The sequence below is a fragment of the Colius striatus genome, chromosome 4 (genome assembly GCF_028858725.1).
Source record: "Colius striatus isolate bColStr4 chromosome 4, bColStr4.1.hap1, whole genome shotgun sequence".
In the NCBI taxonomy this organism is placed as follows: domain Eukaryota; kingdom Metazoa; phylum Chordata; class Aves; order Coliiformes; family Coliidae; genus Colius; species Colius striatus.
In genome coordinates, this window is record NC_084762.1 from 85375171 (window position 1) to 85391061 (window position 15891).

At 38.3% G+C, this 15891-nt stretch overlaps 1 protein-coding gene across 1 annotated transcript in view; it reads left to right on the top strand.

Moving 5' to 3' along the window:
- FAM91A1 (family with sequence similarity 91 member A1) overlaps window positions 1–13154 on the top strand; it is a 28845-nt gene extending 15691 nt beyond the window's left edge. The window contains exons 15-24 of the mRNA XM_061995619.1: window positions 380–512; window positions 1202–1350; window positions 1909–2043; window positions 4176–4289; window positions 5121–5193; window positions 6534–6683; window positions 7179–7286; window positions 7556–7679; window positions 8742–8811; window positions 10029–13154. Of these exons, the coding sequence (XP_061851603.1) occupies window positions 380–512; window positions 1202–1350; window positions 1909–2043; window positions 4176–4289; window positions 5121–5193; window positions 6534–6683; window positions 7179–7286; window positions 7556–7679; window positions 8742–8811; window positions 10029–10205 (1233 nt within the window). The 3' untranslated portion in view covers window positions 10206–13154. The remainder of the gene's footprint in view (window positions 1–379; window positions 513–1201; window positions 1351–1908; window positions 2044–4175; window positions 4290–5120; window positions 5194–6533; window positions 6684–7178; window positions 7287–7555; window positions 7680–8741; window positions 8812–10028) is intronic.
- The last annotated feature ends 2737 nt before the right edge of the window (window positions 13155–15891 follow it).

Here is a 15891-nt window from a genome sequence, read left to right on the forward strand (position 1 = left end):
CCACTATGTGTGACTGTTTATCCACCTTTTAAAGGTAATTCTAGAAGGACAGCTGTAGAATTATGTAGGAGGACTGCTGTTAATTGCTGTATCATTTTATATCTGTCAGAATGACTGGACACTTCAATCCTTATACCTAAAGACTGAGTCATAGTTCTGATTTATAGACGTTGACTTCATATACTCTTTTTTTGACTAGCATGGTCAAGACTCAATTTTCATTTAATAGTTGCTGTAGATCACCTTTGCACATAAGCTGCACAGTTGTTACTCAATTACAAAGCTTAAAAATGCTGATTTGTGAGTCTTTCCTTTTGTGTAATTGATGCTTGTGGAAACAACCTGTACCTTAAAGGCATTTATCTTGTTTCTTGTTTAGGTTCAGAGCACAGGTGAAGGTGAAGCACAGCGGTATTTCGATCATGCGCTTACCCTGAGAAACACAATACTGTTCCTGAGGCATAATAAAGACCTTGGGGCACAAACTGTACAGCCTGACCAGCCAAATAACGGTACTGCCACCACTTCAGAGGAGATCATTCTGAGTTTGTTTACTTACCTGCCATAGCCTGAGATTTCTGATTGAAGCTGTGGTTTCAGAAAGCAACACATATCCTACTTGTTTAAATCTGTTTAAATTCTGAAGCCAGAAAGTTACTATTTCATCATCAGCCTGCATTGCTGTCTTTGCCTATTGAATGATAGATTTGTTTGCTGCCAAGGCTTAGACTTAACAGCCAGAGCAACAGATTAAAGCAAAATGATGGCAAGACAAGCTTAACTTGAGGAAGAGAGAGGTTTCACATCATGTGCATCTTTCTAAAGGCCATAATAATGGAGGCATTATTTATTCAGAGTTGTTCTGTCAAAGAAACATTTTTTAAGTCATGAAAGGGAGTGTATTCTTCTAGTGGAGATTTTTTTAAATTTACATCTTAGCTTCCTCAGTATTTCTGTGGTTATTTCCTATCTGTGAGTTGGTGAAGAGCAAGCTGTAGTTCTGTGCAAGCCAAGCCTGTATGACGAATTGCTGAGATTATGTACAGATTTATTAAAGTTTACCCCAATAATTTAAAACTTAGTTGTGGAAAATATTGTGTTCATAACTTATCAGGGGAGAATGGGAGATCTGAAATCATGTTTTGGGTTGTGTGTTCTGTCTTAAGTGATAATTTAAAAGGATCTGACATTTTCAACATAGGGTTTCCTTTGGACCTCTTACGATGTGAGAGTTTGCTTGGCTTGGATCCAGCTACCTGCAGCAGAGTTCTCAACAAAAATTATACCCTGCTGGTTTCCATGGCACCACTCACCAATGAAATTCGACCTATTAGCAGCTGTACACCCCAGGTGAAAAAATCCTGCAGGTTCCCCCTCACGTTATCTAGTCATATGATATCTTCTTCATAGCTTTGTTTTAATATATCTGCTAGATGTCCTAAAGTAACTCAGATGTTGGCATGTAGTTTTGCAATTAATCTAAACACAAGAGTTCCTGTGTGACCTACTCTAGGTGGTCCTACTCTGGCAGGTGGGTTGGACTAGATGATCCTTCGAGGTCCCTTCCAACCCTTAAGATTCTATGATTCTGTGAAAAGGCATTTAGTGAGGAAAATTTGACTACTTATTAAGTTTAATTTATTAACAACTTATCTGTTCAAATAGAGTTAATGACTCAGTGTTCTTGAATTTATATTCATAGAAAATACCTTACTATGACCTTTCTGTAAAAAGTCTTGCAATGTTGAACTAAGTACCTGGAACATCAGCAGCAGCAAAGTAATACATTTGAACACCTGTGCTGTAAAACTAGATTTATATTTTTTAAAACTGTTGATTCTTAAGTGTCTGTGTTTATAACAGTTTTAATTTTAAGTTCTTTCTAATGTCTTGAATAATCTCTCTCAGCATATTGGACCTGCAATACCAGAAGTCAGCTCAGTTTGGTTCAAGCTGTATATTTACCATATAACCGGACAAGGACCACCCTCTCTGTTGCTCTCTAAAGGGACACGTCTTCGAAAACTTCCTGATATTTTTCAGGTAGCTTATCCATGGATTTATTCTCCCTCCCTTCTACAAACATTTCAAAGATACACTGTACAGTATTTAGGGATAACAGTTGAAGTCAGAGGTACAGTTTGTTGTAGATGATGTACATTTTCTAGCAGCAAGTTTTATGTAGCATCTTGGTTTTTTTCTTTCTAGGTTTTGAAAAGGATTGCTACTTATATCTGTTTTGTCACAGCACAACTCCAGTGTATTTAGTGTCACACCTTTCAGTTTTGGTGTGAAATGTATGATTCTGTGATTATGAATTTATGCCCATCCCTGGAGTCTTACAAAGATGTAGAAGAACTATATCAAGAGATAGAGACCTACTATATGGTGATTTTCCTAGTATCATACAAGAAAGGACATCTCTACATCCACCTTTCCCTGGTTTAGAAGATAGCTAAGATCATCACCTCTAGTTTGTCCATTGTAGAAATCTGTGATGGAGGCTTTGAAGTTCTAGGCCGTAATTCTCCCTGCAGTTTAAATGACAGAATAATTTGTCCAACCTAGTGCAACCCTTATTAAAAGGTCTTGCTAGTGTAGTAGTCTGTCTCTAGCAGTGGCTGGGAGTAGGAAGAGTAAGCACAATATGTCATACTTAAGACCTTTCCAGCTCTCTGCATGTTCTGGTCTGGAACTTCATGAGCTGTGTGTGACTTTGTGTTTTTAGAGATTGTGACTGGAATTCCTGTCTCTGCAGTGATCAGTTACTCTCCTGAATTCCTACCAACTTTCACTCCATCTTAACTTTTTAGCATCCATACAGTGCTTTGGCAAGAAGTCCCACCAAATAGTGCAGCTCATTCCTGAAAGGCTTCATATGCTGCCTTTCCCCCTTCTATCTCTGAGATACTAACAAGGATAAATGTGCCACAAAGGAGGACTAGGTGGAAGTAGTCATGGCAACTTGTAAACTTGCCTAAACCAGAAGTCACTGTATCTGTTGAATTTGATTTGAAATGCCAGAGATGCTTGTTAGTGTTTGGATCCTGCTCACAATGGAATCTCTAAAATAATACTGCTCACATTTAGAATTGCAGAGAGGCCTCTGCACTTTTCATCTTGTCATTCTGAATAGATACTTGAGGAACTAAATACATTAGTACAGTGTGGAGATATTCAGAGGGACGTGCATTCTTTGAAATACCTACATCAGTAGTCATCTATGGCTCTAGGATTTATAGATAGGTTTTCCATTCCTCAGACCTTTCACATGTTGCATTCCTTCCCTATTTGAAAAATTTCTATAGATACCTCTCAAAGACTTCTCTTAACATAGTATAGAATGAATTGAATCAAGAGTTTCAGAATGAGAGGCATTTTGGAAGGCCTTTTTTGATAAGCTTGTTTCTAACTATAGTCTGTCATTAGCTTAAACTAGCAATAAATGTATAAATTGGGCACTTTCATTAGTAAAAGGCATTCAGTGTGATAGACTTGGAAAACTTCAACACTGCTTGAATCTCTGTACTGATAGGTCAGGTTTTCTTGTACTAAATGATCTCATGTTCTGCACTATCCCAAACTTTCTGGATCTTTTTTCCTTATGTATGCATGTATGAGTGCTTCTCTCCTGCTACTGTTTTGCAGTGTCACTTTCATAGAGAACTGTTAAGACATTTCTAGAAATCTTATGGAGATGCAGAGGAATTCAATCTTGAAAACTGAGAAACTAGGAAATCACTTCCTAGTTAGTGTTGGGTTTGCTTTCTTACCTCTCTCTCACCTTAGATAGGTATTTTAAGGATTAATATATCTTTATTCTCTGATGACAGTGTTAGTTCATGTAGTTTTATGTTTTGCTTTTAAATTTGTGGTGTTATTCTCATCTCATATTTGCTAGGAGGCTGCTGCAATGGCCCCATTGCTCTACAGTAATTGGTGACAGGTGTCTCCTGTTCAAAATAGCATCTCAACTTAGAAGTTGGCAAACTTCTTTCTTTACCAGGGATATGAACATGACTGATCTGTGGTACAAAGTATAACACTGTAGAGTAGTAGTTACCTATAGTCACTTCTTAATTGTAACAATATGCTAATGCCTAACTCTAGGATTTCACTGTATGTGCTTGGATAGTCCCTTTCTAATGTAAATACTCTTAATTTCTCTCTTCTAGGGTTATGATCGCTTACTAATAACATCTTGGGGTCATGATCCAGGAGTAGTTCCGACTTCAAACGTGCTCACAATGTTGAATGATGCTTTAACACATTCTGCTGTTCTAATTCAGGTACAAAGTGATCTGTGTAAAGGATGAAAACATGCATAATTTGAGTTAAGCTGTTGCATGGTACAGGAGTTTAACAATATAGGAGAGCTACACTTTTGCCAACAGCTGAAAAAGATGTCTGAACTTGCATAAGCCAGTGCTGCTGTGATTCAGGGGTGGTCAGGACCTGGGCTTTGAACTGAATGTGTGTGGTATGTGCAGCTTTGTATTATGGGCAGACATAGGGAAGTTCTGCTAGTTAAAAATGAGAGTTTGAGAGTGGTGGGGATCTAGGAAACTGGAATGAAGAGCCTGCAAGATTTTTAGACAGCAGTGGTATAAGATAACTGGGAGTGTGAACTGTTTATCAAGAAATGCACTTTTTGCACAGCTTGGTATTTAGCTTTTATAGTAAAATATGAGCAACACGTGCTTTATCACAAACAGTAGAAATAGAGTGGATTTGTCTGTCTGAGAGAGGTAAAGTAGCTTCCTCTTCTGTTTCTTGAGTTCAGCTGAACTCTCAGAATTAATCATTCAAATGCATAGATATGTAGTAACAAATATAAAATGGCACATTCTGAAAAGCCCACTTGTAGGCTTTACTACTCAGAAATGTAGTGTACTTAAGGGTGCAAACTGTTTTGCTCCAAAGTGCTCAGCAATCAAGAAGTCTGTTTTTAGACAGTAATTGCTCCTCTTTACTGAAGTTTAACTTCAGCAAAAGCTTTAATATATAAGCGCCTCTATCTGTTTATGTTTTATCAACTTGACTGGTACCTCTTGAAAGGGAGCACAAGTAGGACTAAGCTGATGTGTATATTTTTCTGTTTCTAATTTCCTGATGTTCAGGGACATGGCATGCACGGAATTGGAGAAATGATGCACATACCCTTCCCGTTTGATGAAGCTGAGCAGCAGGGAGGTAACTGACTCTCTTTATTGTTATCTCTACAGTACCCTATTTCATTTTCTTGCACATTACCTTGTGCAGCAAGGTTACAGTAGTCATTTAATATAACTTTTACATACTTGCAAGTCAAGTTACATGCGAAGATGTAAAGAAAATTGAAATGGTTGACAAATCTCTTCTGAAGTTAGAGATATGGTCTCCTTTCTATCTTCTCTATTCTAATTAGAATCTATTTTCAGGCCTCTAATCTTGCCTAGCACAGATGTAAAGAGGTAACTTCCACAAAATCTCTGCATCTTTCTTTGTGCGTACCTGCACAAAGGATATTATTAGGATATTTATTAACTTTGTAAAATAAATCTTCCATATGTTCTGTTCATCATCTCTTTACTGTACAACAAGCGAGACCAAAACTGAACAACCTGACCTTGATTAGTAGCACTAGGAACTATTACGGAGATTTTTTTCCCCAGGAATAGCTTAGCTAACAATCTATTCCTTTGAAATGTGCCTAGCTCGACTAATTTTGAAAGGCAGGGGTGAACAGCTTCTGAAATACACCTTGATAAGTCAGACACAAGTTTTGCTTAGCTGAGACCATAGCTTTCCTATGCAGCTTGATCTAGGTGGACCTGCTTCTGCAGGGGGTTGGACTAGATGATCTCTAAAGGTACCTTCTAGCCCCTACCATTCTGTGATTCTTCTCAGCTGTGAGCCATCCCAGTACCAATTCTGAGATATGAAATCTGAAAGTATTTAAACTACAACTCAGAAAAAATAGAACCAACTAGATATAAAGCTAACTTTCTAATTTAGTTTTTACTAGGTTCAAAATAAGTTACTTTTATGTTTGCTCTCTGGGTTGTCTGTTTTCTTTCAATATGATACTAGGTGAAAAATCCTGGCAGGTAGAATCTCTATCTAACATGAATAACTCTATGTTGAAACTCCTTGTTAGCTTCTAATACTGTATTCTAATTCATCAGAATTTCAGATGTGTGGAACATGTATCTTGTATTGAATTTGCCATGAAAGACTCTGCCACTGAAAGAGCTGGACGTCTGAATCCAGCCTTGCCGTCTGTGCTGTCTGTATGTCTGTGTGAGAGAGAGAGATTGTTTTCCGGTTGTACTTTTCTATCTCCTTGGCTCTTGTGCTGTACTGTACAAATACAAATTAGTGCTTGGTGTGGGAAGACTTCTGTGTTATCCCAGACCTGCCAGTGTGATCATTAAGATGAAGCATTAGAGAAAAATCCAGATAAAAACCTTAGCCTGGCCTAGATGTGAGCTATATGGTTATGGAGGAGGTTTCTTGTACAATAAGCTGGGCTGTGTGTTATTTTCTACTAGACTTCTCCCGTGTGAACATGGGCATTCATACAGCTTTAAAAATATTGAGAAACAAAGTCGACCTGCAGCATTTTTGTGGCTACGTTACGATGTTGAATCCCTCGAGTCGGCACGCCAACAGGAAGCTGAGTGATGCTTCTGATGGAAGAGGTTGGTTACCAGTAGTTGGTTTTTTTGTCTGTGTTCCCTTAATTTTGCATACAATCACTTTTGCAAAGGTGAACATTCTTTGATAAGTTATTATATTTGATTGATCATCCAACACAGATAGGAAGCCATTTTGAGGGTACATCTATTAGGAGTAGGCCTGCTTCCTAGTTCTTCTTTGTGAGTAGCTCAGAAATAGCAAATTCAGACTGAAAAATCCATGACTAGAGCAGTCAACAGAAGAAAAAAAAATCAAAATATTAAAAATAGTGACATTTTGATATGCCAGAACTTAATATTCCCTAGGTGTGTGCAGAATCTCTAAGGGATTCTCTTAAGGATGCTTTATAAAATGTCCCTGTATTTCATTAGATCACTTCCTTCAGATTTATAGCTATATGGTATTAGGGCAAAGCTTGTGTCATGGTCCTTAAGTTAGGTACTAACTGAGCTTATATTCATCTACATGTTATGTAAGATTTTTTTTTTTCCCATTAGGAGAGGCTGAACTAGCGTCAGGATCAGATGTAAATGGGAGCACAGAATCATTTGAGATGGTAATAGAAGAAACCTCAATGGATTCTGCAATCAAGCAAAGTCTTGAAGGTAAAAACATGACAAATGGCTTGTACTAAACATTTTCAGTCTGATTGAGATCTTGATTTTAAAGATCTGACCATCTGGTTCTTTAATTATTATCTGGGACAAGTCCAATGCTTACTGTTCTTCCTTGAGACACAGTTTCCCTTAGATCTTTGTGCAGTTCAGTAAATGGAATGTCTTAATCCCATCCTGAGGTAATTTTTGTTCTGGGGACAACATTCTTCCATTGTTTTCTCTTAATATTTGGTTGTCTCTTGGTTTTCTTCCTGTAGTACCCACATCAGAACTGGAATGGGTTCCCCTGGAATTATGCTTTGGCATTCCACTCTTCAGCTCAGAGTTGAATCAGAAAGTCTGCAGAAAAATTGCCACTCATGGATTATGTAGAAAAGAAAGGTGAGCTGTAATTTATCGTCTGTAGGTTTAGCAGGTGCATACATTATGTCCAGAGCTACTGCAAAAAAAGGTACCTGTGACTATAAGAGCAGAACTGAGCTAAGTTTCACAGAGAACCTAATTCTGGTGTGCAAGGTGGCTACTTTTTGGCTCACAGATATGAGCTATAGTATCCAATCTAGTAGCCTGTAGTTGTGGTGAGGTTGAGATTAGGGTGGTGTTAGAGGGTCTGCAAAGGAAAAATTAATTCTTTGTAGTAAATTCTTTTCCTAAACTTTTCATAGACAAAGTAAATTTGAGTGCCTTCCTGCTCACTTCCCTTTCCTAGCCTAACACAGGCTTTCTTTCCTCTTCATTGTTCTGGGGTGGAGGGGAGAGCTTACTCTGGTAATGGTTTGAGGTAAGATGCATTTAGCTCTTGTGGAATTTTTCTGTACTACTTGTATCTTATTTGCTAAGTTTTGTCACAGCTCTATGATCAAGCTATCTTCTGCATTTCATTGTAGCTTTTATTTATGAAAGATACTTCAACAATTGGATTTTTGGGTTTCTTTTTGTAGTTCATTTGGTTTTTGTGGATTTGGGTTTTTTTTGGTTGTTGGGTTGTTTTTCCTAGGGCATGGTTCTGGAGACAAAAAATAAGGCTGCTTGAAAACATGGATTAAGGATTTTATAATAGTAGTTGACCTGCTTTTTAACAGTGCACCACTAATCTGCTTAAGTTCTGTTACCAGACCGTCCTAGATAAAAATGAGGCATGATGAAGTCCAATATATTAATAGCTTATGTAAAATAGCATTTTTCAATTGCAGTAGTTTCATTTCAGTACAATGTAAATGGTAGGGAAAACAGCATTGAGCTGACTAGATTCAAGAGCAGATAAGTTGAGTACCTCTTCAGTGATGACAACATTATCATGCTTTCTATGTGAAGGTTTTTAACCGTGTCACATGATGTTTTGTACTACTGGAGTTACTTGTGAGCAAGTTACTATGGTGGTACTTTACTAGTAAAAATTTGTGCACCTTGGACATAGCATCTCTTCTCTTTCATTTTTAACAGCCTTCAAAAACTCTTACATTCCAGTAGAAAGCTGTCTCTTCAGGTCCTTAATTTTGTTCATTCATTCCAGGTAAGGAGCAATAATTGAGATGGAAATCATTCTGTATGATCTATCATCTCTTTTTGCCCTTCTCTTTGCCAGTTTCGAGTGTATGGAAACATAATGTGGTTTGCTTTATTTGCTTTGTCTTTAAATGGTAACTGTATTAAGAGCACTATCAACTTCAAATTTCACTGGTAGCAAGAAATGCCGACTTCTTTATCCCATTTCTAGCCTTATTTAATACTTACCTCTTCTGTGGTTGCACCTGCTGTGTAATTAGTTTAATTGGTTTTTATGGGACTTAGCGAAATTGGTCTTCCCTCCTCTTGTTTGACAGCCAGCTCTGCTGGTTACTTGGTTGCTTCTTAGGTCTGTTAGGGAGATCCACTACAAACCATGGATATGCTTTTGAGATTTTTATCTATATCTCAACTCAACTGTATTACCATAAGAAAAAAATAAAATGCATTAACACATGTTTCATACCAGTTCTTGCACCTATCCTGAGATCCTTTAGAGCTTGGTGTTGAATGAGCATAAATATGTAAAACTGCACACTCTGGGAGGGGTTTTTTTTAAAGCATAGTTACTGAAAAGGTAGAAATTTCTTTAAGGTAAGGAACTTGCAGGTGACTTAACCCAGATAGTGTTATGGGTGGTGTGATCCTGAAACTACCTTCTGAGGACGCTGGAGATTCCCAGCAGGTATGAAGCCTTGAAACTGTCAAACAGTGTGAAGGGACTCCTGTCCTAGTCTCTCAGATGTATCTCTCAGAAACACTTTTCTTGATGATGGTCAGAGAGAAAAAAAAGAAGGTGCTGAAGTGATTTTTTTTTTTCTTTTAAGATGAGAAAACTAAACTTCTGAGCAATAAAACTACTCAAAATATGATCACGTTATGCCTTCAAATATACCTCTTAGCAAAGTACGGAGTAAATAACAGTGCGATAGATTTTATAGCTTGACATCAATTTTGAAATGTCTTTCCTTCATCTTTAAATGTCAGTCTTCCCTGAAGGTTTGTTGGAACCCAAATGATGCATGCACAGATAGAGCTGAGAAAACCATGTGCTTATTTCATGCTTCAGTTGTTTGTTCTGTTTTTATTGCCATAATGATTTGAAGGAACACACTTCAGAAACACGAAGTATATTTGTGAATTGCATTAGCCTGTCGTATTCTACCTGTTAAATCCTACATAGTTTGTCTTGTTTTTAAGGAATTATGTTTTCCTTTCTTTTAGGAAGGCATTTCAACACTGGATCAGCTCCATGATGCTGGTTCTTCAAGTTCCCTTTTACAGCCAGTTTCAGCAGATCTGGGTGTTCCACTTCCTGCCAAGAATCTCATATTCAAAGAAGGTGTATTAGCTGAATGGAATGGATGGTCCCCTTCCTCAGTTTTTTTCAGCCACACCTAAGGAGCAGGTCAAATAGGGATTCCCATGCATTGATCACTAAATGCCTTTCTTCTCTTATGGTTTATTCCTAGTGCCAACCACTAAGAAGTGTACTGCTGCTGCAGCATAACCCATGTAAAAGTAGTGTTACAAAAATGTCTGTGTTGCAGTATTGGGGAAGTGCTTAAACTGTCTAGAACTTGTTACTCATTACTGCATATCTTGCTGCAACAGAGAGCTTTTTAGCTGTCAGCACTATTTTTATCTTGAGACAATCTTTCTTTTATAACTAAACATACCCTTTCTAGGCTTTCTGATGATTGTTAAATTTTTATGCTGCCACCACGAAGTTGCAATAGTAGTTTTCTATGTTCCTTACTCAGACATAAATTCTGTTTAGTTTTGTACTGTATTACTGAAAATCTTTCTGTATCAAGGTAAGAGATTTGGCTCTTCCTCTGAAAGATCAATGATACCAACTGTTTAAAAATGAAATAGTTTCATGGTGATATGGGGCATTAAGAATAATTGAATTCTGTTGTTCAACTTAATACCGGGGCCTTGGTGGATCAATACAAAGGAAAGATTTGATGCTTACGGGAAGCACAGTTAGTGCAGACTCGAAGGCCTACTGATGACTTAAGGCCCCTTTCAACTTGAGGTGTGCACTTTCATCTCTGGCAGAATTTGGTGGAGGTGCTGAATTTACTGAAGGGCTGAAGTGGTCTGCTCTGTTTTTGGGGTTCTTCACAATAAGGGATTCGTTGTGCTCTTTGTATGAAACCTGGAGTATCTGAGGTTTGATCATACTGCACTGGGAGTTATTCCCTCATTGTTATTTGAAGCTGATGATGATTGCTGTGGGAAGACTCCTGATGTTTTAAGTTGAGTTCAAGGTAAATAACTAGATCTGTCCTGTTGATTTAATGTTTGAAAGAACAGAACTCTTGATTTTTCACATGACAGCCGTAGCAAAGGAAGATAAACAGCAGAAGATATGTAGGTAGAAACTTTCTTGAATCTGTTTTCTTTGAACCATTAGCTTCTGATTATGGCAAATATGAACAGTGAGCTCTTTCATCAAAAATCATGTTCTGGCTCTATTTGTAGGGGATTATTTGGTGTAGCATGATTTCACTTTGTTTATGTTAAACGTTAACAGCATTTTGCCAGCTTAAAGTCTGTCCCATTTAGCACACGAGGAGAATGAGAGGTGTGAAGTGTTAAGACTTTGAACCCAGCTGTCTAAAGATCTCTGCCAACTCTCTTCTTTACTGGAACTGCCTTGTTTTAAATAGTCATTGTTATAAAAATGAGACTCGATCATCCCGTCAATTGCTTGCCTACAGTACCTAACAGATGAAGAATCTGTGGCATAAATGATGCTGGACAACAGCAAGAAGAAAAATGGCAATACTTGGGTTTGTATCCTGTTCTGTATGTCTGTAAGAAAAAACATGACAGAATTTGAAAAGGACAAACATACCAGAATAGGACAATGCAGTGGCTTCAGTTACAACTGTGAAAGTTCCATCCTTTTTTTTTTTTTGATTTATATACATTCCTAAAGTGTAAGTGTAGGACTTGTGCTCTAAGAAATTGGAAGTCTGTATTACTGCAGTTTGCTCAGTGCTGCTTTCTTACATCTGCTTTTGTTTCATGTTTTTACCAGCAGCAGCTGAACTTAGTAATAGGTTACAGGGTTAGAGTATCTGTATCAAGTTGATCACTTACACTACAGTGACTTGTACTGGATGTGTATACTCTCTATAGCATTTTTTAAGTTGCCTTATTTCCTTCAAAAGAAGTTAGAGGAATTGGATGTCAGTCTGCTGAAAGCAGAGGAAACATTTACTGTGGGAATGATTATGTGGGAATTAAGCCAATATCTAGCACTGTAGAGGATCTAAGCATTTGGTGGTGGCTTACACATTTGGTACTGTAGGTGTTACTTCACTGCTACACTGAGCTGTAGTAGATGAGCTAGTTGGGTGTATTGTATCAAATTCTGCCATGCGTCATCTATACCAGTATGTAAAGTGATGATAGTGCAAGTCATATGGAAGTCTGCAAATGGATGAAAATTTCTTGTTCTCATGGCATATTCTTTGGTGTTATTAAGTGAAGGATACCCTTTGTTACTAAGTTGTCTAAATAGAAGTAGCCTGCTCTTCAGAGTTGTTTAATACCCATAAATCTTACAGTTAATGGTGAGCATTGCAGTTTTTTAGAACCCAAGCCACTCTAATTTAGGTGCTTCAATACTAGTTCAGGAGCTTAAATGTTCAAGTCTGCATATCTGACGTTTACTGAATAGATTGCAACCAAAGAAGTCTGTAAAATACCCGAAACTCAACCACAGCTCCAGTGCTTGGGATAGTCCAGAGGCTTTACGTGACTTTTGTTTTAGATATGGTGTAAAAAATAAGATCTCAAAGATCTTCATACCAAAAGAATCTATTTTATATTGTATTGCAAATAAAGGTGAATTAAATCAATTTCTTTTCCTCAGCTAGTTTTATTGACAGATGGGGAAGATCACATGCATTGCACACTGTAAAGCTGCTTTAGGTTTCTGTCTTCAGCAAGATTTTTAACTTGCAGGAGAGATGTTGGCTTTGTGATCTGGCACAACCCGAGTAGTATTGAAGTCTAGGTGGATACACCTGAAGATGTTCAGGAGCCAACTATAAAGTGTTATGTTTTTTTGCAGGTTTTTTGATCATGACTTAATTATTTCACAGTTGTTGTTTGCTTTTCCCTCAGTGTTTTCAGATTTTCCTTTATTTTCTTATTCAGTGTTCCAGATGGTTTGTATTTTGAAGGTTTTTAAGTACGACTAACTGAACAGTTGTGCTCTTCTGGTGTGACATTGTTAATATTATACATTGAATTGTACAAAGTCTGTGTTCAATTAAATTATTGGCACATGTAACAAATGTTTACAAATAAACTGTGCTTTAGGTCAAACCATGTGCAGAATCCTTCACATCCAGTAGTTTTCGTGTTGGGCACAGCACTAAAATGTTGCTCTGTCATTGTACTGCTCAAGGCTACCAAAGGTCATCAAAGTGTCTTTTCCTGTATGCATGCAACTCTGCAGAAATGAAGTCTTATCAACAGAAACCCCTTATTTTAGCATAGTTTTTTTTTCCCATACCAAATGCTTAACCTCCAAGGAGAAGGGAACAGTACAAGAGGATGGTGTATGTTATGTCTCCTTCAGACACAGGCTAAACCTGTAGTGTTTGATGTGGGTATTTGAAGGCACTTGTGCATGTGGTGTCTTACCCATCTTCTGTGACTAAAGGCACTTTTGACAAGGATCTTGGAAGAACTGAGAGCAAAATTGTTTTTCTGTAAAGTAATCCAGGCTGAGGATTCATCTTAACAGTATAACTACAGAGTCTGACTGTTAGCAATGTAAAAAAATGCTCAACTAGATGGTGAAAGAAACCTAATAACACTCTTGGGTTATTTTATTCCATCTTGGATATTCTTGAGAACATGTATGTAACTTCTTAATTTCCTCCTTCCCACGTTTGGAAACGTGAAGTACTTCTGGGGCTGCAGTGAGGTGCACAGCTCAGGACTCCATCTGGTACACGCATTGCTGAATGGTATTCCTCAAACCTGAGTTGCTGCCTTTGGTAATGCAGACTTTAGGGTTGCAGGTAACTCCTTGTATTGTTAGGTGACTGCACAGCTTCACAGAAGTGAATCAGAAGTATCACTATGCAAATAGAATGATGAAAGCATTAGTTTATGACAAGTTTAATGAATAGTGATGTTGGATTCCTCCAGATCAATGACCTCATTTGTTTAATCATTGTCTCTTTACATTATGGTTTGCTTTCCCCTCCACCCTCCCAACTTCTCAAGAAAACTTGCTCAAGTCCAAGCAGAACTACGAGGCCCTCAAGATATGTGTACAGGTTACCAATGTTTTCTCCTAATATCTTTTTGTATTACAGCAATATAATTTCTTACAATTGGTTTATTCTTCCCCCCTGCAATATTTTTTGCAATTAAGACAGTCAAAGTCTGAATTAGACTTCCTAGAAGTGTTGTGCAGCCTCCATTTGTGGAGATTTTCAAAACCCTGAGCAACTTTACCTGATCTCATGGTTGACCTTGCTCTGAGCAGGAGGCTGGTCTACAATCCACCTGAGGCTCTTTTCAACCTGAATTATTCTGTGCTTCTGGTCATAAATTACACAAAGTGATTTTTATACACTTATTTTTATGTAAGACAGGGTTGGATGCTAGACAAAAGTAAAATTGTGGGTTTGGAGAAGACAAATAGAGCAGCAGATGCACGGTAAATACAGCACAACATACTTTTGTAAAACTTTATAGTTCATTGCTACCAAACTACCGGCATTGGACCAGCTTCATGATTGCGGTGTTTGTGTGGAACCAGCTGCTTTGTGGAAGCAAGTGAGCCAGTGACAGGAAGATGTAATGCCAGCAAGATGACATGCTAGAGCCCAAGGCAGCAGCAGAATGTGGAAGACCAAGACCATGGAGGAGAGGAGAGGGTGGGTAGATGGAGATGGCAGTGGTTAAACACTATGCAGCAGGAAGGTGATGCTGCTGAGAACAGTAGCAAGGGGCCCTGGGGCTGCAGCAACTCAATAATTGTTGATATGCTTCCAGGTGCTGTGCTACCTGCTGGGATCTGGTGTGGGGGACTTTGCTGCTTTCCTCATCCAGCAGCACTGAATGCGTCTGTGGCCTGAAGATCTGGGTGTGAGTTTTGCTGCTGAGAAATGCACAATGCTGCCTGAGCTGTGGCTGTCTAGTAGCAGTGAGATTTCCTCTGTGCCTCCTATACAGGTCAATGCAGGGAGGTGTTCTGGTAGCCAAGCTGATTTCCTAACCTCAGAGGTGACTGCTTTATTATTGACTTTTCTATCCTGTTGTGTTTTGGGGTATGTTTTCCCCATATGAAAGAAGGGAGAACCGTCTGCATTCTTTACTTCTAGATGTCTTGACTTCCAGCAACAGGCAGCAGAAGGGAAAAACAGTGGATTTGTTTGGGGTGGATTTTTTGATTGGAAGTATTATTGAAGTGGATGTTCTTTGGTCGTGAACACTACTGAAGTAAGGCAGGTTTGTACAATTAACAAAGCTTTCCTCACTGGATAAAGAGGTTTCAGAAAATAGACTTGATTAAAAAGTTACTTCAGAATTTCATATGGTTGTTTATAAAACTAAGTAATAGGACTAAGCCTTTGGTAAATATTGGCATGATGAATGACATCAGTTGTAATGGACTTGTTGATTCCATCAGCGTTGCCATGTACAACAGCATCTCAGAGGTTAAGCGTTAGCTCCAGCTTGGCCAGGTTCTGGCTTTTGAAGAAGAGTCAGGAACCTCTGAGAAAGGGATGGGGCATAGGACTTTGTTAGTCCTGGTGGGCTGCTGGTTCATATTTGTGTTTGCTGTTCTACTGTAAACCCATAGAGGACAGACTAACTAACTCAGGTTTCCTGGAAGACTGGAGCCCATCTCTAGGAAGATGGTTCAGCACTGAGTAAATGTGTGAGACTCAAGCATCTAAGCAGCTGGGAAACCTGGGGCTGAGACACCTTGGAAGCAAGAGGAGGAATGTGGGTTCAGCCCAGTGCTGTTTATATAGATTTTTTTTTTTACAGTTGTGACTTGGATTATGGAATAGTGAATTTGAAACGTCTTTTTAAT